Source organism: Fukomys damarensis, unplaced genomic scaffold (assembly GCF_012274545.1).
Source record: "Fukomys damarensis isolate Sample0158 unplaced genomic scaffold, DMR_v1.0_HiC HiC_scaffold_7, whole genome shotgun sequence".
NCBI classification, from domain to species: Eukaryota; Metazoa; Chordata; class Mammalia; order Rodentia; family Bathyergidae; genus Fukomys; species Fukomys damarensis.
This window is the reverse complement of record NW_022900919.1, coordinates 28173431-28199247: the sequence shown is the minus strand read 5'-3', so window position 1 is coordinate 28199247 and position 25817 is coordinate 28173431. Positions and strand designations below refer to the sequence as shown.

At 47.5% G+C, this 25817-nt stretch overlaps 1 protein-coding gene across 6 annotated transcripts in view; it reads left to right on the top strand.

Moving 5' to 3' along the window:
- Positions 1-25817, top strand: part of Rin2 (Ras and Rab interactor 2) — a 207247-nt gene that overhangs the window by 82803 nt on the left and 98627 nt on the right. For 5 of the 6 annotated variants that reach the window (XM_010634172.3, XM_010634171.3, XM_010634176.3 and 2 more), the window contains one exon: positions 20231-20323. In XM_010634172.3, the coding sequence (XP_010632474.1) occupies positions 20267-20323 (57 nt within the window). In that variant the 5' untranslated portion in view covers positions 20231-20266. Of the gene's footprint in view, positions 1-19857; positions 19932-20230; positions 20324-25817 lie in introns of those variants that run through there. The other variant, XM_010634173.3, reaches the window with a different exon arrangement.

The following is a 25817-nucleotide window of genomic DNA, read 5'->3' as shown; positions in this document are numbered from 1 at the left end:
GTAAATGTGCACCACCCCTGTGCAGATGGCGTTTTGGTTCCCGTGGTCAGGTGCTGCAGCCACACTCAATCACCACAGTGCCATGGAAGGCAGAGTTGGGAAGAGCTGTGCATAGAAACTGCCATGAGATGGGGCTTTGGGTCCGGAGGGCATCAGTGGTGTGGTGTGATGTATATTCTGTGCATTACAGTCCTGCGCTCAGTTACTTTCCCAGGAAGTTGCACCTTTAATGAATGCAATAAAATCATACATACGGCCATAGAACAAGTGCATGAAGATGTATATGGGACTGATGGACACCAAGTCTGGAATTCTTGTATCCTCTGAGAAGGGGATGTGATGGGGAGGAATCCACAGGTGTGCTAAGGGCTGAGGTAGGGGTTGCCTTTAAACCTTGTCTTAGTTACTTCCTCCCTTACTGGGCCTTGCTGCACCACTTAAGAAGGAAAGATTCATTTTGACTCACATATCAGTCCATAGTCAGCTGGCTACAAAGTAGAAAGGCATGGCAGAGGGGTCTGACAAAGGAAAGCTGCTCAAGGCATGGTGGACAGGAAGCAAAGGGAAAGGGAAGAGACAGGAAGAGAAATAAGCACTTCCAGGTCATACCCACAGTGACCTGCTCTATTGACCAGGCTCTACCTCCTAACAGCAAGCCATCTGTAAGCCCCCATAATCCAGTCATCTTCCAAATAACCCACCTATGGGTGCATGAGGCTTTGGGGAACATCTATAAACCTTTTTGTTTATATTTTTTCTAGTTCGGGTGCTATGGATTGAACCCAGGGCCTCAGGCATGCTAAGCACACACTTTACCACTGGACTACACCCCCAGCTCCTTTTTGTATTTCTTCAATACTGCATTCCAAGTGAACAAAACACACATTGCACATGTGTCTCATGAAATTATACACCTTTGAAAAGCACAAATCCCTCAAGGGTGCTGGCAGATGAATTGCTTTTGAACATGAGCTAGAATAGAGCTGGGCTTGCTGACTGCATCTCAGTAAATGTCAGGGCTGCAGGGTCAAGGAGGCAGACACATCAAAGTCACCCGGTTCTCCAGGGACTCTGCAGCCCAGAGCCTATCCCCTGCTCAGTAGCGTGACACAGATGCCGTGTGGTGCCTCTAAGTCTTCACACCTCCTGAGCCAGGCTTACAAGGCGCTGGCTGCAAATGTGGTGTGCCTGACCCTGGCTGGGCAGCAACCCTGGGAGAAGGACAGGAAGTGGGAGCTCACACACTGCATACATTGGCAGCCTCTGTGTGCCTGTGTGGTTTCCATAACAGTAATTTTCCTTCATGGGGGAAGTAGCCACATGGGTGAAGCTGTACCTTTATTGAATAACATTTTATTTTAGTAAATAGCTTTGTGTCTAAACTGTTTCAGGTCCTCTAGAAGATTCCCTTGGGAATTCTAGCCTCTGCGTTTTTTCTGGGCGTGGGAGTGCATGGGACTGACGGGACAGGTGTCACAGTTTTGACCTCATGTCCTGGATGTAAGGGGTGGAGAGGACCTCAGACAGCCACCTTACGGAGGAGCCCATGGCTGGAGGAATAGGCAGGTCAGAAGGGACCCTAGAAACCCAAAAACCGCAGCCTGATGTTGGGACAGGTCCCACAAAATGGGTGACTTTTGGGAGGATACTGAGAACTGAACCCAGGGCCTTCACATTGAGCTACATAGCCAGATGTTTTTGTTTTTTGAGGCAGCATCTCACTGAATTACTAATTTGCCCAGGCTGGGCTTGAACTTGTGATCCCCCCTGCTTTGACTTCTTAGAAGACTGGAATTTCTGGCAGAGGAGGTGAACTTCGAGCTGAATCTTGAGGGATAAAGAGGTATTTACCAGATGGCGAAGGGGGTGACAACATAGGCTAAATGATACATGCAAGGGTATAGGGTGAAGTGGTGAGGTAGACTTAGCAAACAGGACTAGAAATGGAAATAAAGATCTGAATCACCCTGGGGAATGCTGTGTACTCTGTCAGAGTTTAGATCATGTTATAAGTTTCAGGAGCATCTTGATTAGATTTTGAGTTCCTTAAACTTGAGGGAAAGATTTCTAGGAAAGAAGAAACCCCTTACTGACTCTTCCCTTCTAAGGGTGCTGATTTTGATCAAATGTAGGTTTTGGATGTGTGATGGATGGAGCTGGAGCAGCCATTTGACTGCTGGCCACACTGGTGACTAGCAGGCCCTAACCTTAGGGAAGATGGACTATGAGATAGAAAACCAGCTGGGGAAAGTGGGCCTTATCAGATTTTGCAGCCACTGGATCAGCACCTAGCATCTCAAGATGCCCACTTGGCTACCAACATCCCCAAGATACTTTTGTTGCATAGGAAAATGTTTAAGATCTTATTTGGAAACGATGTGAAACTTCCAGCACAGTTGCAAGTTCAAAGGATTCCGCATTCCACTTGCACGGATTCAGCAATGTGTACCAGTTTGCTCCATCGCTGTGAGAGCAGATTGCAGACATCTCCCCCTGTGCCACACACTCCACCCATGTGATCCCCAGTACTTCTGCAACCTGATTGTTGGCATGAATTCAGAGCTAAGACTCAGTACCACTTAGGAAACTCATTTTTTGTCTGGTGTGAGGCAGGTGCTCTACCCCCATGCTACACCCTGCTCCATGGTGCCAGTGTTTATTGGTTTTCCTAGTAATCCCCTGTACAGATGGTCCCTGCTGTACCATGGCTTGCCTGACCGTCTTTCAATGTTATGATGGTGGGAAAGTGATACACACTTGGTACATACCATGTGGTTGTTGAACTTTGATCTTTTCCCAATCTAGCGATCTATGGTGGTGCCTCTCCTAGATGCCAGGCAGTTCCCCGGGCAACCCTGGCATCCACAGTGCACTGTGTGTTTGAGCCGGATGTTGGTAGCTGAGGTGTATTGAGTGCATATCTGGCCCCTGGATATTTCCAGCTTGCACTGGGTTCACCAGAGTGTCCCCTGTGGCACAGGAAGGGGATCTGTGCAGTGCATGTCTTCCTCCAGTCTGGCATCCATCCGGGATCATGTCTTTTGGGGGTGCCCAGCCACTTTAATCTAAGCTGGAATGGTTCCTTGACTTTGCTGTGTCACGACATTGGTATTTTCATCAAGCCCAGGCCAGCTCTTTGATAGAATGAGTGGCCCTCAGTTGGGGTGTAAATGAGGCCCCTCACCAAGAGACCCACTGTGCACACTCGATGGAACTTTCTGTAGAGGACGCTGCATTCTGCTCAGTCACATCGTGGGGCTGTATGTGGGGTCCGATCACCTGGTCAGGTGCTGTCTGGTTGCTCCACTGTGTGGTTTCCAATTCCCCCTGCAAGTGACCAGCACTCTGTGAGGACACATTATGAATTATGTTTGAGCCCATTTGAATGGGGGTTTCTGTTACTCCAACATAAAAACTCCCAACTGATTCAACGATTTTTTATATTTGTGGATTAATTGCTGATTACCATGGAGAAACAGGCAAGGGATTATGAAGGGAAAAATAGAAGAGGTTTTCAAAGCTTTCACTTTGGCAGATGGAGCAGGGCTGGACCAAAGCACTGAATCTGCTAGAGAAATGATCATTTGGTGATATTTACTCTTTTGAGTGTATTTTGTAAATGCTGGGTAAAAGAGAAAGTGGGGCTTTCTGTTAAAAAACATTATGCCCGCTGGTCAAAGTAGGCGTATCGTTAGCTGTACTGAGTATAACGTAACATTTTAACTTTTTTACAATTCACAATATTCTTTCATCTCCATTTCCCAAGCTGGTCTTGAACTCATTATGTATGCTAGGCTGGCCTTGAGCTCCCAGAGATCCTCCTGCCTCAGCCCCCCAAGTGCTGAGATTATAGGCATGAGCCACCATGCCTGGTGATTTTCATCACTCTTAAATGGAGAATGTTGGTTACATTCACAAAGGACAGTAGTTATTTAGAGTGTATTCAAAATATGTTTATGTATTTTTTTCTGCATTTTGCATTGGCAAAAATATTAGTATTTGTTGTAAATGTAGAACCAATCAAGCAAGTTTCCTCCTTAGGATTCTATGAAAGGAGCCCTGAACCTGACCATGAGAAGAATCAATACAACTCATTTACTGGAGGTGGTCTTGGGAAAGGGGGTCGGGAGATGAGGGGAGACGGCCATTGGTGTGTGAATCAAGTGTGTGTGTGTGTGTGTGTGTGTGTGTGCGCGTGTGTGCCTGTGTGTGTCCACATCCTTTGTGATTACCTTAGTTTGGGCCCTGGGGAGCAGATCCTGAGACAGGCAAGTCATTTTACAGGAAGTAGAGAGAATACAGGTTGGAGAGTGTGCAATAAGGAAGGGAGCCAATAAAGGCTTTGTACCCACCAGTCCCTGTGTAGACCACTGCCTCAAGGTAACCTCACTGAGAGCTGAGGAAGCAGACAGAGGAGAGAATGGTTCCTGTGCCTGAGAACAGTTGGTCGTGCGATGGCCGTGCATGAGGGGACTGCAGTGACTGCGCTCGGGGTAGCTGGCCTCAGCTGGGACAGGCTGCACTGCTAGGGACAGCTCCTGTCTCTGTCCTTGGGTCTCTGGACTTGCACGTTTCCAACTCAAAGTACAGAAGTGAACTCCCGGCTTGCGGCAGCAGGGATTTGGGAATTGGGGTCTCTAGTATTATTTCAGCGGAGCCACCAGTTTGCTGAAGAAATCTTTTAATTTTTCAGAGGTTCAGTGTCTGAAATGGTGGGGCTGGATCATTATGGGGCGTGGGTCTGGGAAAAACCCTAGGACAGTAAAAACCCTTGAGATGGTCTTTGAAGAAGGGGCAGGATCTGGAGAGCAGAGCCGGGGTGGGGCCACCGTGATCACAATTCGCAGTGGGAGTTGACAGCAAGGGCCAGTGCAGGGATGCCAGTCCTCTCCACATGTGCTGGGCATTCACACTAAGCTACAGCCCCAGCCCTTTTTTTATTTTTTTAGTTTGAGACAAGATCTTGCTCAGTCACTAAGCTACTCAGTATATCTTATTAATATTGAATTTAATATATACTAATAGATGAGTGGTCGCTCTGTTGCAATAAAAGTTCATTTTAAAAGGCAGATAAAAGGAGTACTTGCCCACTGGCCTTCTTTGCATGTCCCTGACACAGGTGGATACAGATACCGAAATCAGGAGGGGCTGCAAAACTGGCCACCATCCACAGGGCAATAAACGCTGAGTCTTCACAGAACACAGCTTGAGTCTCAGTGTGGCGCACAAGGGTCATTTTATCATTATCAGTTTCTGCAACAGATGGAGTCGGAGAAACCATCCACCTTTATTTTCTGCAAGTTCTGCGTTTGCAGATTTTCCTGCTCACTGAGGATTATTTGTGACTCCCAACTCAGTAATTATTCATGCACAGAGTTGGAGGGCACCCGCTTCCAGCTGCACTGAGCAAGGTGTTGCGCTGCCCTTCTTCCGCTCGCACACAGAGAACAACGGTCCTCTTTGTGGTCTGTTTCATGCCACATTTTCTGCATTTTGTGTGTGTGTGGCTTCGCTGTGTTAAATGTGCCTTGGAGAAGGGTGGACGTGCTGCCTGCACAAGAGGCTGTGGTTTGCCCACAGAGGAAAGTTTTCGCACAGGCATCAGTTACAATGCTGTGATCAAAAGTTCAATGCTAGGCAGTCAACCATATTTCAGGTGGTTTTAGATGGGGTGATGCACCAATTCATTAATAAAAGGCGGTGAGCAGAAACTGGCAAGCACCCAGCCCTGTGTCTTGCCTTGGAACGGTGGTCCTGTGTCTGCTCTGTCCCTGGTGGCCGAGACCTTAAAGGACAGAGAACGGTGGCCTACAGGCACTGGCTGTAGCTCAGTCCTTGACAGGGAGAGCAAGGGTGACCAGAGGGTGCTCGACCTGGCACAGCAGTGGTTCTTGAGTGATGGCTCCCATAGCAGCTGCATGCCCTTCCTCCTTCCCCAGCCGCCTCCCCTCCCCTACCTCCTGTACACCCTTCCCTGTCCCCCTCCTCTCCAGCCACACCTGGCATCCCCTCCTCATAAGTGATTTGGCTCTGAGTCAGCTGCTGGTGCACAGCGGAGTCTCATGAGATCTGAGGGGTCAGAGATGGCATGTGTTAGGAAGACTGGAAGGTTGGCTCAGACCCAGAAAGCATGGGGCTCTGGGTACCCAACATAGGATCCATGGATATGAAGTCCCCCAAACTGCGTGGTGCACAGGGAAGTCGAATACTGAGGAAGGGCATAACTTAGTCTGTTTCTGTGCTGATCACATAATGTCACAGCCTGGATACATTACCAAGAAAAGAGGTTTATTTTGGCTCACGGTTGAGGTCCAAGGTCCAGGACCTGTATCTGGTGGTGACTTTTCTTGCTAGCAGAGTCCCAAGACAGTATAGGGCACCATCTGGGGGAGAGGAAGCCAGTGTGTGTGTGTGTGTGTGTGTGTGTGTGTGTGTGTGTGTGTGCACATGTAGTGCTAGGCATGGAACTCAAGGCCATGCACAAGCTAAGCATGGGCTCTGCCACTGAGCCATACCCAGGCCCTTCTTCTTCTTATAAAGCTACTAGAAAGTCCCAGAGTCCCCACTGGGATGACCTGATCCAATCTTTGCCATCCCCCAAAGGCCCCACTTCTAACACCACAGTTTCATAGTGTCCATCCTCCCAGTGCCTCATGTGGGAGTTCAACCCAGCACGGGAGCCCTTAGGGACAGTCACATCCCATCTGAGCCCCAGCAGGGCTGGCTGGTGGCACAGGGGAGACACCACTGTCTACCGGCAGCTGACTTAGAGCCAAATCACTTATTTGGGAGGCAGTGCCAGGCATGGCTGGAGAGGAGGGGTTCAGGGACAGGGATGAGACAGACCATGGTTGTGCACAGATGCTTGAGAGCTGCTAAAGTCATCAAGGTCCTTCTGCTGCTACTCTCCAAGGCCTAGGCTGATGGGAACCGGGAGGAGGATGGGAGGCCGATCAGAAAGCACAGCAGACTGGGGAGAGGCTGGCCTTCAGGGCGGTAGGTCCCTCCCTTGGAGCCTGGGCTTGTCGTTAGCAGCAGAGAGCTTGAGAACTTCAGAGGAACGGAATGTGAAGTGGAAAGTCAGCCTTTGAAGCTAAATTTAAGCACAAGAAACCAGAAATGAGTGTCTCTTATGCTTTTTTGTAGACAGACATTGCTGAGTCCAGGAAAGGAGGCAAGGAAGCAGAAAGAGGTTTTCTCAACTAGTGTATGAGTGTTTTGTTTTGGTCTTATTTTTATTGGAACCAGACAAAATAAAGAGTTGTAATCCAGAAATAATGCACAAGTCTGCCAGTGGAATGATCTGACTTCTGTCTGCTCTCTCTGTGCACCTCTGTGCAACACTAAGGGGATGGAAAATAGCAATTAGAAGACAGGAAAGGCAACTAGAGTGGAAAGTGTTAGGTGGAGAACATGCCTGAGAGAATAGAATCGGGCCTCCCTGGAGATCAGGGTGTGGGGCCACTGCGGTGACACCCTGACAGACAGGCAAAGGGAGATGTACTGTCAGCCACCTGGGTCCCCATGCCCAGAGCCTCGTGGTGTCAACTCTGATACTCTGCCTCATTTGGGAAAGTCTGCAAGGACATGACAGGCTGGATTGACTCAGCATTGAAGCACATTTAATCTGCCTTTCCTGGCTTTTAAGAAAAACCTTCTGCAGAAGAGGAAGTGGATAAAGTCTTCAGGAAGATAAGAGCATTAACTTCTCGTGTTCTCTTTGACTGGAGAGTACCACAGCTGCCCAGAGAGAGGGACCTTATTTTACCAAGGCAGAAGGCTTGAGAGTGATTCGCAGGCCTGTGATTCGTTTCTCTGCAGCGGGTTTGAGGTCACCCGAAGCTGATTGCTGAGAGGTCATGAAGTCCCCGAGCCCCATAGAAAGTGAGTTTACCCAGCTCTGTCTCCCACGCAGATGTGGGCTGTGCTCTGACTTCCAAGGGGACATTGCTCGTAGGAGAACTGGGATGAAGAAAGTGTTGTAGTTTTGAGTTCTAGACTAACATCTAGAATAGATGCCACATGAGGCTGTGTCCGAGGTGTAGCACCACTGAGCTAAATCCCTGGCCCTTTCCCATTCTGTAGGTCATCTCTTTGTTCTGCTGGTTGTTTCATTTGCTGGGTGGAAGCTTTTTATTTGGGGGGGGGGCTTTTTAATTTGATATGATTCCATTTGTTGATTTTCATTATTATTTCTTGAGTCACTGGGGCTGTGTTTAGAATGTCCTTGCCTGTGCCAGTGTCTTCAGTAAACAGCCAGTTTTCCAGCAAACAGAAAAAGTGTTACAGAAGGAACTCACAATGGTGGTCCACAGGGAGGGACTGCAGGGTTTTAGGAGCTATGAGCAAGTGAAGGAGCAAAGCCTGGATGCTCCTCCGGAAAGACTTAGACTGTGACTTTTGACTTCGAAATGAAAGCCAGAGAGGTATCAGTGCCTCTGGGCTTTCAGTCCAAGCCCGTTTGCTTTCTCCAGATGCCAATAGTATGGGTCCAGGGCTGCGAGAGCCTGAAGCATAGACTTAAACTCAGATTGGATGGAGAAGTCCTCAGGGCAGTGCCAACCTTGAGCCCGTGTCCCCTCCCACTTGGGATCAGGGTCCAGAGTGCAGGACTCTGGAATCCCCACTTGCAGGCAGAGCCGGGTTCCCCGTCCCATGCTGAGGGTTGGCTCTGCGCCTGGGGTAGCAGCTGTAGGCTGTGAAGTCTGGGATGGAATGAGGGGACAGTGCTTGGGTGTGGGGCAGCAGAGGTGTCCAGAGAGCTTTCAAAGAGAAGAGAGTGGACACAGCCATGAGGCAGGCTCATGATCACCCCATGTCTCCATGTTCGGGCACAGAATGCCAAGGAATCTGCAGGCTTTAAATCATAACTGGACCTCCAATGTCCTCACAAAGGCACTTGCCATGGTTGGAAAGGAGGACATATTTTACTCAGCAGTCTGTAGTCTTGACTTATGACTGAAATATTGAGACACAAAGTACACAGAGGTCCCTATCTGTCCTTTTGATTCAGAGCCTAAAAATGTTAGTGTTCATTCAGAATTCCCTGTGTTTGCACTCCATCTCCGCCATCTACTCCCTCCATGGGCCCATCTGCCCTGTGCCCTTTGCTGTCCTTCTCCTGAGGCCGGAGCCCATGGCTCTAAGTGGCCTCCTTCACATGCGAGTTGTGCTCACTCTCCCAGCTGTCGTCAGGTAAGAGGGGAACCTGCTGCCTCCCTCTACCGCGGGCTCTACACCAACCCTGCAGTAGGGGAAGCTGTGCCCTTTCTGTCTTTCCCCTGACCTAGGAAGGGGTGCACCCTCTGGCAAAGATGAGAGTGGAGTGGACCATTGAGAGGAGAACCGGAGGCTCCAAAGGGAGCTGTGGTGTCTGGCAGAGACTACTTGGGAGTTGCAACCTTGGGAAAGCTGCAATGATTCAGGCACTGGCCCAGAGATCATCTGAAGTGTGCAAAAATTCAGAGCTGGGAAATGTGCTGGGGTAGGTACTTGTAGGGAACAAAGTGGGTTTGTATGTTATCAAGGAAGAAAACAGGTCCAACCCCAGGGAACATGCAGACTCCCTAGACCTGCTTTCTGATATCTCAAAGTGGCGTAAAAATGTTTCTTTCCCCCAACATGTCATATGACTCACCATTGTGGTAAGTAGGTGGCTGACCTTCTACCTGGTCATCCTTGCAGCTAGGGTTCAGCCTGACATTCCATGCTCTTGAGAAAGCATCCCCTAAAGGCTCTTATTTTCAGCCCAGATGACTTGGTAAAATCTGTAGTACTCAGTCACCAAAAACAACAATACTGTGCTAGGTTGCTGAGATCCACAATAAGAACGAGTCTTCTGTCTGAGAAATTGTAAGAGAGGTGAAGATGTTCCTGCTAGTAATGTCTCATTTTTCTTTCATTTTTGAGCATGTGTTTGCCAGGCACCCTGTTGGGTCCTGGAGATGGGATGGTCACCCTTCATCTGAAGGGGATTTATTTTAACACCCACAGTTGATAACCCCAGACCACAGACAGCTCCACACCTGATTAACACTATGCTTTTGAAAACATGGAAACAAAGTCTTTGTAAATAGGGAGGGGTAGAGGGGGTGAAGGGAGGGCAGGGGAATGGGGAAAAAATAAGAACCAAGATCTGTCATATAAAGGTACCAGATCCCAATGATGAATGTAACTGTACTGTATACCTAAAAAGTACCAATAAACTCAATGAAAAAAAAAAAAAAAAAAACACTATGCTTTTTCTTACCCATGCCCAAATCTAATGCCTCCCCTGTATTCACTAAGCACACAGTCCACATTGTGTAGCTTGAGAGGAAATTCCACAGATTTTCTTTTCTTTCTTCTCAACTTCAGATAGAAGACGCTTTCTTATTGTAGATTTCCACAACCTTGGTGTATGGTTTGTTTTTCTTTCCTTAAACCAACAGCACATTCTTCTTCACTTACTGGAAGTATGGTATGGCTCCTCTTTGAACTGCAAGCAACACTGCTCTTACACTTTGGGAAACTCTGGAAACACAAATTACTGAACACAGGAGCTGGGACATCGTGACAGTCTCCCTGAAAACCAAGGGGGCTACTAAAGGATTGAGGGGTGGGTGCTGTAGACTATGGGATACGCTGGTCAGAAGGTTTCCTGTCTCAACTGAATCCTCCAGATTTCATCATGATGCTCAGAATGGTGCACAATTAAAGCTATTTGAGCTGTTTATTTCTGGAATTATCCATTTAATATTTTCAAACCACGGGCCAGGGATTTGACTCAGTGGTTTCGCTGCCTGCCTCGCAAGTGCAAGGGCCGGAGTTTGATCCCTGTTACCAAACTGCAGTTGACCTTGGGTTACTGAAACCAGAGATAAAGAAGAACTACTGTTCTGCTGCAAACAAGCAGATAGGATCCCTGATGTCTGCTTAGCTAAAGAAAATCTTTTCATTCTTTCCTTTCCAACCTTTAAAGAAATGGGTTTCACTAAGTCCAAAATAACAGGCTGAACACATGAATTCCTTCATGATGGCGCCACTTAACTTGGTTAAGATAATAGCCAGGAACAGACCGTGTTCTACTAGTGACCAGTAATGTGGTTGTGTGGACAAAGCACTGGTATACAGATCTATATCTCTTAGTCTCACTATCTTTTTATTACTTCTGTGTATAAAGAGTTAAATAAAAGCAACCTCTCCAAAGACCTGCAGCTTAGTGTTGGTGAATTAAATACAAGTGGTCAATTGGAGTCTTTTCTGTCTGTTCACTAGAGCTGGTTATTAAGTGCTTGTGAATTCTGCCAGCCTGTTGATGTCATGTGGGAAGGTTGAAATTAGCCACAGTAGAAGTATTTACACCACAAAATAGGCAAGTAAAGAAACTTGAGGCTTTTGGTCCCGAGAAAGCCACTTGGCCAACATTTTGTAGCACATTAGTGACGTAAAGAAGAGGGTGAATATCTTAGTGGTAGTGTAGAAAGTCCATAAAGTATCTAATATGTGAAGGATCAAAATGAAGCAAAACAGGGTGGGGTTGCAGGGCTGCGGCCCAGTGGTGAGTGCTTCTCTATCATGATCACCTGGGTTCCAACCTCAGTACTGCAAGAGGGAGGAGGACGGAGGAGGAGGGAGGAGAGAGAGAGAGAGAGAGAGAGAGAGAGAAGGGAAGCAGACTAGCACCTATCAGGCTCCGTGTTTATGACACAGTAAGGGTGTCTCCTCTGTCATCTCCCCTCTTCCTTCAGAAAGGAGGTTGTTGCCACATTTTGGTTTTACACAGCCATTTGGGCTTTTCATGTGTTCTTTACTCTTTACTAATAGCATAGACTGTTAAAAAATAAAACAAAAATATTAGAAGAAGAGAATATTGAATTTAGGATCACACTTGACTGTGCTGGTTGAGTGTTCTTAAGAGTGCTTGAGGAGAATTGCTTCTATTTTTCTTACTGATTATCTAAGAATCTCAAACTATCCAGTATCGTGGCCATTTCCTACTGCAACCTGTAAAATTGCACCTCGTGTCATTTATGAGCCATCCAAACATGGCCATGGGAGTTGTGTCCTGGTTGGAGTTTTAGAAAATGAAGAGTTGGATTGAGAAAAATAACACTTAAACCAGGCATGGTAAGGCACTCAACACTATAATCCCAACACTCCAGAGGCCAAGGCAGAAGGATCTCCATGAGTTCAAGGCCAGCCTGAACTACATAGCGAGACCCTGTCTCAAAAAACAAAAATCAAACCAAACCAAACAAAAGACAAAAACAACACTTGCAGAAGGAAACTTCACAACAGCTAAAGTGAGGCTCAGCCATGTTTGACATTAACTAAAAACGAACAGACACATCAAATAATCTTACAGATTTCAGATACTCAGCATTTAGCCCAGAAAAGTGGGACTTTGTAGAAATGATGAAAGCCACTTCCTCACTGAGCAGGCGCCCTTGAAACAGTCAAGTTCACAAGGACAAAACTCTGTTCCATCAATCACATTTCTAAAATAACATTTACAAGGAATTCATCCCTAAAAACTATTTTCCATAAAATTGAAATTAAATGAATATGCATGTGGAAAAATAAAGATTCTCAATCTTCTACTTTAAACATACACAAAGACCAATTTGATTTTGGTAAAAAATCAGTGCATCAAAGCTAAAATTCAAATGTGTAGGGTAACACACAGCAGGCAGGGATATGGCTTAGTGTCAAGCGATGAACCCAGCATAGCTGAAGCCCTGGGTTTGGTCCCCAGCACCACAAAAAACAAAAACAGAATAAAATGTAGAGAGACTTAAAGAGCTTTAAACTCTTATATTAAAAGAGGAAAAGTTACAAAATTCATACAGCACCAAAAAATGTTTTAATCAGTTTAGCTATAAAGAAATTGACCCAGGAGTTAAGTTGGACAAATGAACTGTGCTCCTGGAAACATTTTGTCCATGAAAATCGTTGACATTGGTGTAGTTCTAATTAAAATATATGTGCTTATTAATCATGGAGTTAAAACCACCTTGAGATCACCAAAAACCAGATGAATATAATAGAATCAAAGCGTCCCCTCAGACTGCCCAGCACCCTCCCTGCGCTAAGTAACCTCACCAAGATGCCACCCGCAAGTTCTGTTCCAGCCAAGAAGCTTTCTCTCCATCTGTGCTGCTCAATTTCTTCCAAGATCTCTGAATTAAAAATCTGATTAGGAGATAATGACATTTTAAAGTGCTGCCCGCTCCGGAGCACTGCTGGACTCCTCTGTCCTTCGGAAGCTGCTCTGGTCAAAACGTATTCGGTGGAGGAGAAAAACTGTGAATCTGCCCAGACTTCTCCAGGACTCTATGTCCTGTGGTCTGGGGGCCTCCCTACCCCATGTCTGCTCCCCATAAGGGCAGCTGTCATAGGGCTGCAAACCCTGCTTTCAAGCACACGCCCTCTCTGACTTCAACTCGAGTTTCTGATAGAAGATCCCATTTCGCCTGAGCATGGCTGGCCTGGGTCTGTTGGCCCTGCTGGGAAACGTGGCAGATGGGATGGTGCTCACTGTGGATCAGCTGCAGGATTCGTGTCACTCCCACATGTGCCAGGGAAGGTGGCCACTAGGACCCAGGAGTGAGGTAGGCAATCTGTGGGCCCTGGTGACCTGGAGGAGCCTTTCTTCTGTCTAAAGAATCACACAGAGCCAGCTAGTTACGGCCACGCTGCTGTGACCGGGGAGTGTGACACTGAACTTTATGCCAAATTCCAGGTTTTGTGACATTGCTGTGATAGTTTGGATAAGGGTCTCCCGAAGGCTCATGTCTTAGAGGACTGGTCCCCAGGTTGGTACTGTTGGGATACACTGGAATGTTTTAGGAAGTTGGGCTTAGTGAAATATCCTTATGTATTGGTGTCAAACCCTCAAAGGGGAACATGGGTCTTGGCCCTTTTTTCTTTCCCTTTTTGCTTGCTGGATGATGAGGTGAGGGGTTTTGCTCCATTGCATGTTCCTACTGTGATACGCTATCTTGCTAGAGGCCCAAGGCAATGGCTTTTCCAGTTTTAGATGGGAACCACTAGACCTGTGAGCTGCAGAACCTTTTCTCTGTGTAAGTTAATTAGCTCAGGTGTTATGTTACAGTAATGGAAAGCTAACTAATAGAGTTGCAAATTGTAGCAGATGCTGCTAAGTCCTTCCACTGTGTCGTGGATACTTAGCATTGCCATGCATGCCAGCCTGGTTTCCAAGTACCAACTTTGCCTAAGTGTTCTCTTTGGCCACTGGAGCTTTCAGCCCATGCAGGGACATGTTGGGAGTTCTGGTGAATTAGAGTCCCCTGGGGGCTGCTGTTAATCAGTGGCTGGGAAGTTGACTGACAGACATCCAGATTCTTCTGCCCTCTTTTGGAATAACTCTGAGACACAGTCTACACCTGCTTACAGAGTTCCCTCGAAGGTTTGATCCACAGTGGTCACTCACTTGGAAATGCACATCATACCTTGGTTGCCCTCCTTGTCCTACTGACCCCTCCTTCCCCTAGCAGTGTTACCTCATGTAGCCTCTATAAAACTGCTTAGACATGAGGCTTTGTCTTGAATTCTGTGGGAAAAAAAGTTAATTCAAAAAATTTTAAATTTACAAGTTTAGTGTATTGGCATATGCCTGCTCAGCCAGAACCAGAGGCTGAGGCACGAGGATCATAAGTTCAAGACCAGCCTGGGCTACATAGTGAGATGCTATTATTAAAAAAGAAAAAGAAAAAATTTAAATGCAGTTTGGGGTGTAACTTAGCAGCACAGTTCCTGCTCTGGCATGCATGAAATTCTGGGCTCAGTCCCCAGCACCACAAAAAAGTAATAAAAATAATTTAAAATGTAGTAGTTAATCTGCAGTATGGATTCTTCCCAAGAGATGCCAGGTTACAAGCTCCAGCTAAAGTAAGCATCCATGTGGACTCCTTAGCGTCATTGACAGAGAGACCTGGAAAGGAAATTGTAAGCTTTAGTTCCCAGAGGCTGATTTGTAGACCCTGAGGAAGACTAGAGTGTAAGGCTCCTCCATCCTGGAATCCAGAGTCCAGGGCTGAGGATGCTTCCACATAAGACAGAAGTCACCGCACACATGGGCAGGACGGGAAAATACTGCCTTTCCAGCCTTTCCTGGGCCAGGGTGGCACCCCTGTCCCTCCTCAGCCATGCTCCAGGTGGTCCAGGAGAAGCTGCCACTCAGGAAAGGAAGCAGTGTCTACAAGGGTGTGGAAGAGAATACCAGGGTTTGTCCTTTGCGGACCCCATGTCACACTTTAATCCCCATCATGGGGCACTGTGAGGGTGTCAGTGGGGCCATGGGACACCATCAAGGCTAGATCAAGTAATCAGGGTGAGGGCTGAATGATGGCCCCCATGGCCCTATAAGGAGAAACCAGAACACACTACAGGCTCCCTCCTGATGGGCCTTGGAAAGCTTTAGCTTTAGGAGCCTCTTTGCTTTAGGAAGTGGTACAGCCCCAGTTGTTGTGTTATAGAACAGATTCATACCACGGGTTCACAGGAGGGTGATTCTCAAGTGGCCCTAGTGGAACAGGTAAGATGGGAGGTGAGAGAATCTGCTTCCTACCCAGAGAAAGAGACTTTCCAGCCAGCAGAGCTGCTGTCTGCTGCACCTACCTGGGCACCGGATACGTGGACACTGGCAGAGCTTCTATAGTGTGGACAAAGTGAGAGCTCCTATTTCTATGAGCCCATTTTCCAAGGAAGGTAAAGATAGATGCTCACTCTATTTATGCAGCAACCCTATAAAGTAGCAGAAGTAAGTGACTTACTCCCTCTGCACCTTACAGAAAGGAAGGAGGGAGGGAGAAGGAAGGAAAAAGGTTTTTTTATTTCCTTGATTATTCTTAGAAAAATTGAGGCACTGAGCACGGTTCCTAATTCTGTTTAAAAACATGGTTATGGAGTAAGGGGACTGGAGTATCTTTCTTTAGCTTTGATTTCTTGCTTTTCCATAAGTTGGCTTCTCTTTTCAATGAGAAGTTTCATGATCTCACAACTGTTTTGAAATTTTTTGACTGTTGAATAAGGGAAAAGCCATGGCTGGACAGAGATACAAGACGCTTAAAAAAAAAAATGTTCCTTTTAGATTCACATAACTACAATTATCAAGCCAGAGCCTAGAATAACACTTTTCTGTTGAACTTGTAAAAGCCATGGTAAAGCAAAGAAAATTATGGAAATATTCAGACTATCCCTGGCTCCAGCACAGGGCCTCCCCTGACCTCTTTTCCCTCTCTTAGGAAAGACCAGAGCATTCAAAAGAAAGCTGATCAGGTCTCAGTTGTGAATTTGGCTTGACAAGTACCAGCTGAGTCCCTGGTTCCTGCTTCTGCCCAGCTGGCTGTAAAGTAATCAAGATAATGAGATCTTGTTTACTAATCCTCCAGTCCACATCACCTCTCCTCATTCAACTGCTAGGAAGACAAAATGAAACAGCAATTAGAAAGCTTTCCTGGCCACCTCTCCCTTGGAAGGGTGCCTCCCCCCGACCCCACACACACAGCTCGGTGTCCTGGGTGTAGCCAAGCAGCAGGTTCCAGGGTTCTGCATGGGTCCGCCCTTGGGACCTAAAGCAAATAACATGGGAAGGCAGAGCCAGGGTAGTGCTGGTTAAAGGATACCAAGTCTCAGGAGGAAGGAATCCAAGAGATCTGTTGTGCAACGTGGTGACTGAGGTTAATAACAACTGGTTGTGTATCTGAAGAATGCTGCGGGCTGATTTTAAGGGTTCTCACCACCCTTACATGCTAAGTATGTGAGAGGATGGCTGTGTTCTCCAGCCTGACCTCACTGTGCTTCAGTGCAGATGTATTTCAAACCATCATGTTGCACAGGGTACATATGTACTATTGTTACCTAATAATTAAAAAATACCCTCCCAACTAAGAAGGATGCGGTTCAGTTACATAAATTAAGAGGAGAGGCATGATCCCAGCATGGTGGCACATACCTGTAATCCCAGTACTCTGGGAGGTTGAGGCAAAGGATTGCAAGTTCTAGCCCAGCCTGGGCAATTCAAAGAGTCCCTTTTTCAAAATAAAAGAAATAAAGAGGGCTGAGGATGCAGCTCTGCGCTCTGGGCTCACTCCCCAATACTGGCAGGGGGAAAAAGGAGGAGGAGAAGGAAAGGGTCATACTTAATTCAGTCACAAGCTGTGTGACATGTTTCTGTCAGCAACAAGCCATGCATGTATAGGTCAGCGGTCCCATAATATTACTTCGCCTAGTGACAGGGACATCTTGGCCTTGTTAGTTTGTCTCAATACGCCACCCTGTGATGTCCACACAGAACAGGTTCCTGTCATGGAGTGAGGCCCAGCTCACAGACCCTTCAGTCTGCCCAGCTATGACCTAGGCGGGAGTGGAGGTGGAGGAACCTTGCCCAACCCAGTAAACAGGAAATTGGGGACTCTAGGTTTGGATCCACAGTGTCAGGCCAAAGCCAGTGCCCCAGCCACAGCAGTGGCCTTGGCACCTGCTCTTGATTGCCTTGAGTAATCAAGGGTGGACTGACAGCCTTGAGCCTCCAGCCCACTGGCCTGGAGCTGGCCAGGCACCGACCTCACTGTACCAGTAGTTGCCCTGGGAGCAACCTGGAAAGCCCGTCTTGGCTTGGCTTGCTCTCATGGGACCCACCCCGGGCGCTTCTGGGAAAGCAAGGAGTGTTCCCTTCCCGTCTGCCCTTTCATCCAGTGCAGCTCCTTTGATGATCCTTCTGAGGCGTAGACAGAGGTATTTCAGGCATCTGGAAAGATCCATGACCCGACAGGCTCGGTTTTCAAAAATCCGATGCGTTACCCTTCAGGGAAATGAGGAAGAGTTTTCGCTGCTGAGTCTGGAGGGATTTTACAGGCTCTCAAACCTCAGTACATTTTTGTTTTCAGTCCAGCCGTTACCTGGGTAGTTTCAGGAGGCAACCACTGGGTGACATCTGCAGGGAGAGGTGAGGACCGAGGGTGGAAGGAAAAGTGGTCATGTAAACTAAAATGCTGTGATCCATGGTGTTTGAGGTTTTGGTTTGGGAAGGAAATTATTGCAGTGAGCCTAGATCCATAATCTTCTGGGTTCTTAAGGCCCTTATTTGCTTATGTTTGGCTTTCAATTATTTATTTTTTTATTAGTATGTGTTTGCAACCCATAATGAATACATGGGAACTTAGTACTTGGGTATTTCGAATCCTCATCCTTTCTACTTCCCCTTCCCCTCCCCTATTTTAAGAAATAGTAATGCTGTCTGCGTGTACCATCTGTGTGGACTGTGGGACGGTCCCCTGGCTTCCCTTCTGTGGGAGGCACCTGCTGTGGCACTTGGCCACGCGCTCCTGTCTGCATCTTTGGCGTATCCGCCCCTGCCCCTGCCCTTTAATTCACACCACATGTTGAAGTTAGGCTAAGGCGTATGCAGCTTTCAGCAGCTAGAGTAGTTAAACGAGTAAACCTCTGGAGTCCAAAGCAGGCAAAATTCCCTGCCTGTCTCAGCTCACTGAGAGGGCTTTTATATGGAAAACTTTGCAACAGAACCAAGAAACATAGGTCTGGATGAGGAATGAAGTCTTGGCTCTAACTTTTCAGTTCCTGATCTGCCAGGCTGCATGGAATCCCCTGCTGAGAATGCATGAAAGCAAAAAGAAGATGAAAGACCTCAGATTAAATTAAAAGCAGGGTATGCGGTTTTAAAGAGATCTCTGTGCTTCTGGGTCCAAACTCTTAGTTCATCTCTGGTTCCTGAGATTCCAGTCCCGCTCCTAGCTCTGAGCACCGCACTGTGTTCTTTATGAGCGGCTCTGGCCTGCACTCTGCTAATCAGGATGAAGTTCAAAGGGCTGAGCTCAGCTCCAGAATCTGAGCCTCTGGAGTCAGCAGGACAGACAGATCTCAGGAGAATTTTGGAACATTGGCCTTTGTTCCAGCAGGATCTCAAGGGAAAAGAAAGGCAGAGAAGACCCCTCCCACCCTTTAAAGTGACAGGGCCATGGAGCAGTGCCTTAAATAGGTGAAAGTTTTGGGGAAAAGGCACCCTCTATTTTTCCCCCCCTGGGATGAGATTCTGATGTGAGCCGAGGCAACCTGTGGCGTCTCCGTGCGAAGGGACAGTGCTCACACATGTATGCATAGTTTGCAGTGAATTTATGCTTTCCCACTTGCTGAAGTGTCCTGGCGCTAGCCTCACTGTCCCCCTTGTCCTTCTGGCTCTTGGTTCCCCAGCTGGAAATGAAATGGCCCCAGTAAGCTGCTGGGGCTGCCTTGGTCTCAACACCTGCAGCTTCTTGCAACATTCTGATCTTCCTTCCTTCCTATTCCCTGTATGGCGGATGACTGGTTGGGGTGAGCTAGTCCTGGAAGTGTTAGGATGAGGTTTGCTGTGGGGCCTGTACCGCTTACCTGGAAGGAAGGTTGATAACTCCTCAGCTCCTCACCACACCCAGGTGTGTGTGTGTGCTTCACTTAAAAGCAAAGGTTGAAGGCTTTTCGGCCCAGAGGGAAGGATTATTGGTTGCAGTGCTGGAGCGTAGCAAACTCTAAGCTCAGATCGCCAGGGTGGTGACACAGGACTGTGCTGTTCTCCTGCTTTGTATTTTCCCTGCATTCCAAAGTGAGCCCCACCCCACCCCCATAGTGACGGTGGGGCTGTGTGCACACTGGCCCCTTACACAAGCTGACATCTGCAGACAGTGACACCGCTGCCTCCCAATCCTGCAGGCCTTTAAGGAGAAAGCAGAGGCATTGCTTCAGTGCCCTCCTGCTGACCTGGCCTGGGGAGGGGGCTGGCGGGGTTCACCATGACCTCAGCCCCTTGTAGTAAGATTTTCTAGGACACACAGGGCTACATTCTTCCCCTGTCCCCCTGCAGTCAGCCACGTTGAATCTATAAGCTTTCAAGGGGACTATTGGACATCTCATGTTGGGCCCCTTCAGACTTTAGCGTGAGTTCAAGCCGAGGCACAAAGCCATCATTATGCTCCCTGCAGAGGGGTCCCCAAGACCTTCTGCCTGCGTCAGCTCCCGAGGGGAAGGGGCAGCGAGGTGGGGCACAGTCTAGGAACAGCGCTGGGGAGGCAGGAAATTGGCCTTAAAGGAGATGGAAGGGCTTTGGTGGGAAATAAATGGCACTGTGTTGTTGACGGAAAAAGATCTTGGCAGGACTGTTGTTGTGAGTGTTCTGTGGCTTAGAAAGGAATTTCCTACAGGCTGGGCTAACCATTAAAAATGTCTCTACCTTCAGGAGTCCCCGGCGTGCAGTAGAGACTTGCTAGGGGAGATGTCAGCGTGGACCATGGGCACCCAAAGGCTGGACAAGCGAGGAAGTTTCTTTAAGGTAAAGGGAAGCCCGGGCGGGGACACGGGGATGGCCTGTCGCCAGCTCTTTCCCTCTGCTCAGCTGTAGGAAGCTAGAGCACCCTAGCAGCTGCAGGGGAAAACTGCTCTCCCAGCCTGCGAGGGGTGGCCCTAGCTTGTCACTATGTGCCTTGGCAGGTGGGGCTGTGATACTGAGATTCCACACGGGCACAGAGAGGTGCCCCACTGCCCAGGTCCATCACTGGCATCTTCATGCACAAAGTACTTGGCTCCTCCTGGCAGCTGAATGATTTTGTGGTGAGAGCTGGGCTGTGCTTGCCATGGGGTTGATGCTGCAGGCCTGTGCATTCTCCTTTTTGTTGGGCTGTGAGTCGCACAAGTGCTCAAAAACACAAAAGCAAGCACTGAGCGAATGTTATTTGGGGTGCAGCCAGTCCAACACCCCAAAAGCTTCCTCAGGAGAAACAAATGCATAATGATGAAAACTGTACAGCTTTTCTGTAGAAATTGGTGTTGATGGGAGTAAATAACCTTGCTAGCTTAATGAGAAAGCATTTAAATGAGATGGAGAACATGTGTGTGTGTGTGTGTGTGTGTGTGTGTTTCATTAAGACTTGATGATCATTTATAACTACACTTGGGGATTAATTCCATTCTCCATTCTAGTAGCTTTGGGCTTTGTTTCCTTTCACTCACTCTCAAATTAGTGATTACTCTTTGTAGAAAATTTAGGAAATACAGAACCATGTTAAAAAAAAAATAGAAAAATGGAGACAAACCGAGCACCGAGCAAAAAAAAAATTAGTGAACTCTTTGTAGAAAATTTAGGAAATACAGAACCATGTTAAAAAAAAAAATAGAAAAATGGAGACAAACCGAGCATTTGAAATCTGTTATTCGCAGGTGTTCAAAATTCCAAGTCTTGTGTCCAGAGGGAAAATCGTGAGGAAACTTTATGACTTTATTACTGAGAGCAGCTGTGTTTAATAAGTATCCCAGCTACCGTGGGTTACAAGGATGTATTTACTCCTCTTTATGTGCTCCCTGTTTCCAAGAGACCACAGCGGATGTATTGTGTCAACTGTTGACTGTACAAAACCTACCGGAGGGCCTGTGGCTAAACCAAAGCTAAGTTCCTCCCAGAAAGGAGGGGACCATCCTGCCATCAGTCTCATGAGCGGCTGGTGGGAGGGTGGCTGCAGGACTGGGCGGTCTGGGCCAAAGTCCTTCAAGCTGCGCTTTTCAAGGTCGATCGATTAAGTTTCAGGGAAGTCAATGATATAATAGGATTGGTGGCTATGGCAAGCTGTGGTTTGAAGTGAGTCTTGGCAAGTTCATTGTTGATAAATGAGCTATTTCCCCAGGTGAGCAAACAGGATAGATTATTTTGTAGAAACTTCCTGCTGCAAACAATGAGGTTATTTATTGGTTTACAGCCTTAATTTTCTGGGCAAACAGAACCGAGAAAAGGGTTAAGTGATATTGACACAGATGGTCTCAATTCTTAGTTTTCATAGTTAAGCTCTGTGGTCATAAGTAGTCTCAATTCTTGGTTGATTTAATCAGCTCTTGTCAAACATGTGTAACTTCTCCCCACCAGAGAGGCAGACAAGGGGAGAAGAGAGCAGCAGGTCCTGGTAGCCCAGGTGCTAAGCCCTTGAGTTTCTGGGCTGCATCTTATATGTGGAGACATTTACACATCAGGGATGAATCATTCTCAAAGCCCACCTGAAACCAGAGCATATAATTACCACCTTCTGATGTTCAGGGAGAAGCTCAGTGGAGGTGGATCAGACACCATAAATTTAAAAGTCAAGGCATAAAGAGAAAATCGACAGTTGACAGACTGAAAATTCCTTAGGAAGGTGAATATCCTTTTGGACCCAGTACTCTGCCAAGGCTGATGTCCACTGCCATCATATTTTTTGCAGTCCTGGGAAGTATCATGTTTGTTTTTATTTCCATTTTCAGTGGGACAATAGGTAAAGTGCTTGCCTTGTATTTCTGGGCTTTGTTGTAAAGAAGATGCTATGTGGGCAGAGATTCGAGGCCGCAGAACCTGCTGAGAGGGAAGGAGCCCTACTTCCTGGGTTTTGGTCCAAACCCCCGCTGTGAGAAAATGTGCTCATATAGGCTGCCCTATTTAATTCACTATTGTTTGGGTTGGTTTTTTATCCAGAGCTTACATTGTTTAATTTATTTACATTCCATATTCCATGTAAGTGGTGTAGTTACCATATACCTCCTTCCTTCCCTTCTTCCTTCTCTCCTCTCTCTCCCTCTCCTCTGTTCCCGCCTTCTCTTCCTCCCTCCCTTCCTCCATCCCTCAGTGACTATAGTTAGTCCCCAGCATTAGGCATGGAGTTATCTGCGAGGCTGAAGTAAACTGTCCTTTACTTCATTGTACTACTACATTGAGTAGTAACTCTTGGAGGCTTATTTTTAACTAGCTGGAGTGGAGTTTAGTTGCTGGGATGGCTTGGCCCTCAGCCCATCCTGGGCCCTCCTGGCCCTTCCCTTATGCGTCATGCTTAATTGAGTTATATCTGTTAAGGGCCTGTGATCAGCCACACTCAGACCCAGACCAGGAAGAGAAGCAGCAGAGGCTCTCCCTGACCACATGCAGCTGACCAGCTGGTAGCAAAGAAAGACATGAATCAAACCGTTGCAGCACTGTCACGTTGTTATCGGTCACAAAAGAAAACAGTGCTCTGTGCATGGGTTGGAAAGTGCTCTAGAGAATCCATCACACAACCCAGAGTTCCAGAGAAACCCTTCTGGAGGAATGAACTCTGTAGAGGTATTAACCCTTATTATCGGGCGGGGGGGTAGCCAGATTCCACAACAGCTCTCGTGCTACTGTGCTGGATTTCTCAGAAACAGCCAGCCCCATCCCTGCCTGGGACCGTTCCCTTAAGCGTGAAGGTTGTGGATACATCCTTAGCTCGAGGCTGAATCCTTTTGATTCCTAGTGAGTGCTCATGTGATTTGTGTCAGGGTGCATGTGACCAGAAGGCAATCATCAGGTCTCTTTCTCACCATATCCCTCCCCTCTCCTGTTTGTCTTTTTAAACCAGAGCTGCTCACCACCAGGAGCCAGCTCTGACTTGTGGTTTCCCATCTTCCCTGGCTCAGGGAAGTGACTCATGTCGGTTGCAGGACCTGGGGAGGCTGGATTGCCTGAGCCTTCTGGGACAGCTGAGAAGGCCTGTGGTTATTTTCCTGCTGGGGTCACACCCTGGAAGGCCGGGCCATATTGTGTCCTGTGCTGGACAGTCACATTTTCCACAGTCTTTGCAGCACCATGATTAATGTTTCCAACCACCTGAAGAAAATGACATCTTCAAATATGGGAGTGGGAGGCAAGGATGAACCCCTAGAGCAGAGAGCCAACATCATCTGCATCTAACTGGTCGGTGTGCTCTCCTAGGGCCATCAGATTTCAGGGGTGCATTGAAAGGAAAAGATGATCTAAGGAAAATGTCACTCCCAGCTGTAGAGTTCCAGGTAGTCCTGAATTGGGGCAAGGAGGCTCCCTGTTATCTGTGTTGCGCCCCCTAAATTACCCGAATTCCCACACCACCCAGACACCCAGTGCTAGCAAGTCCTTCTCCACTTCCCAAAGCCTGCACCTTCTTCCCTCTTCCACATCTGCCTTTCTGCTTAGGTCCTTGCCATCTCCTCTGTGGCACTGTGTGTGATGCTCACAGCCCTTCACCACTGTCACCAGGCATTTCATTCTGCAGGTCCATGGCACCTGCCCTTGCTGGATCCTGCACCATGTCTGACTTCACCCTTCCCTGCCTATCCCCATCCATCCTGCTGCTGCTGCATCGTGGCCTGCCCTGAGGTCTGACTGCTGGTGTCCAGCCTGGTCACTGACAATGCAGCTCATGCAGGCTGAGCTGAGGTCCACCTTTATTTTTCTCTGAAGATAAATGGGCAGCAGAAATGGCATGGAGGAAGCCACTGGCGGCCCCCAAGGGAGTGCCAGGAGGGAAATCTGAACTCAACTGAGGAACTTGTTCTGTCCTTTTGTTACCATAGTCCTGACCCCGAGGGGAACCTCTCACCACACAGCATGATGGCTGAAGAGGGCCAGTGTGGTTACTGTGGGCTTCCCCGACCTCTGTCTCCCTTCGTGGGTGGCACTGCCCTGTTTCTGGGGACTCGGGCCCAATGAAAGTTGGTCTCCACTGACCAGGAAGGCGCTCTCCTGAGCTCAGAACCACTCGTGCCCTGGGGAGAGGCCTGTATTGGGACAAGCCAGCCAGGGTCATCCAGGAGCCAGATCAGCAGCAGACAACTCAATTTGAGTGACCCTGTCAAGGGATCATGTTGCACAGTTTGGGTAGTAAGGAGGCATGGCGTACTTGTCTTTCAGAAGTAGAAAACGTGCAGCCATATTCCAGAGAACCATAGAAGAGCCTTTGGGAACCATAAAGAATAGAGGTGCAGCCACTGGGTTCAACCCCCAGCATGTATGAATGAAGAGCTTTGAAGAAGCCAAAGTCTGGATACCAAATAGATAAAACAGGACTAACCTCACCTGAGTTCCCTTGACTCTGCCTCTTCTTGACATTTGAAAAAGTATTCCGTTTACAACAATTCTGTCTACACAGCAAATGTCTGATCACCAAGACCTGGACCAGCTATCTACCCTGGGCCTCAGTGACCACCAGCATTTGGTTTTGGAGGATTCTCTTTCTGTAGAAATTCATTTCTCCACATGCACAGCCAAAAACAACACTTTACTGTTATGTAATAGTGGACAGGATGGCAGAGGAATGAAAAATAGTATTTAGGACAAAAAGTCTCATTTTCATCAATAACTTCATCCAGTAAATCCTGGCGTGGATCTATGTGCACCTAACAGCTATCCAAAGGAGCATGGTTGCCCCTGTGGGTTCCAGGCACATCCCAAGAGCCTGAGTAGAAAGACAGCGCCCCCTAGTGTCCAGTGAGTACATCCATCCTTACATCACCAGGTGGATCCGACGCCCTGCAGGGGAAACAAGAGCAATGAGAGATCCAAGCAGAGTGAAGGGTTCCATGCTCATTTATGATAATATTGCAAAGTATCCCTACCATCATATTTGGGTGTCTCTTGTTTTCCAGAAATAAATTTTTCGTAGACATCGACACCTGCATAGTCCGCAAGGCAGTGCTGTCTGTCCGTTAGCAATATAATGTGAGCCACAGGTATAAATTTAAATTTTCTGGTGGCCAAGTGAAAAATGTTGAAAAAGCAGAAACTGAAATTAACTTTAGTGATATGTTTTTATTTAACCTAGTATATAAGATATCATCAAAAAGATGGTGATGGTTTAAATTTTTGAAAATTTATTACAGGAAAAGACACATTGCCAAGAAATCAATCCCCTAAAAAAAACTCGCCCTCACTTTGAACACACTTCTTACTCCAGTGTCTGTGCCACTCTGCAGCAGCTCCGGAGTCCCCTTTCCTGAGTGCCTTCAGTTGCACTGTCATCTCTGCCTCGATGTCCTGAACT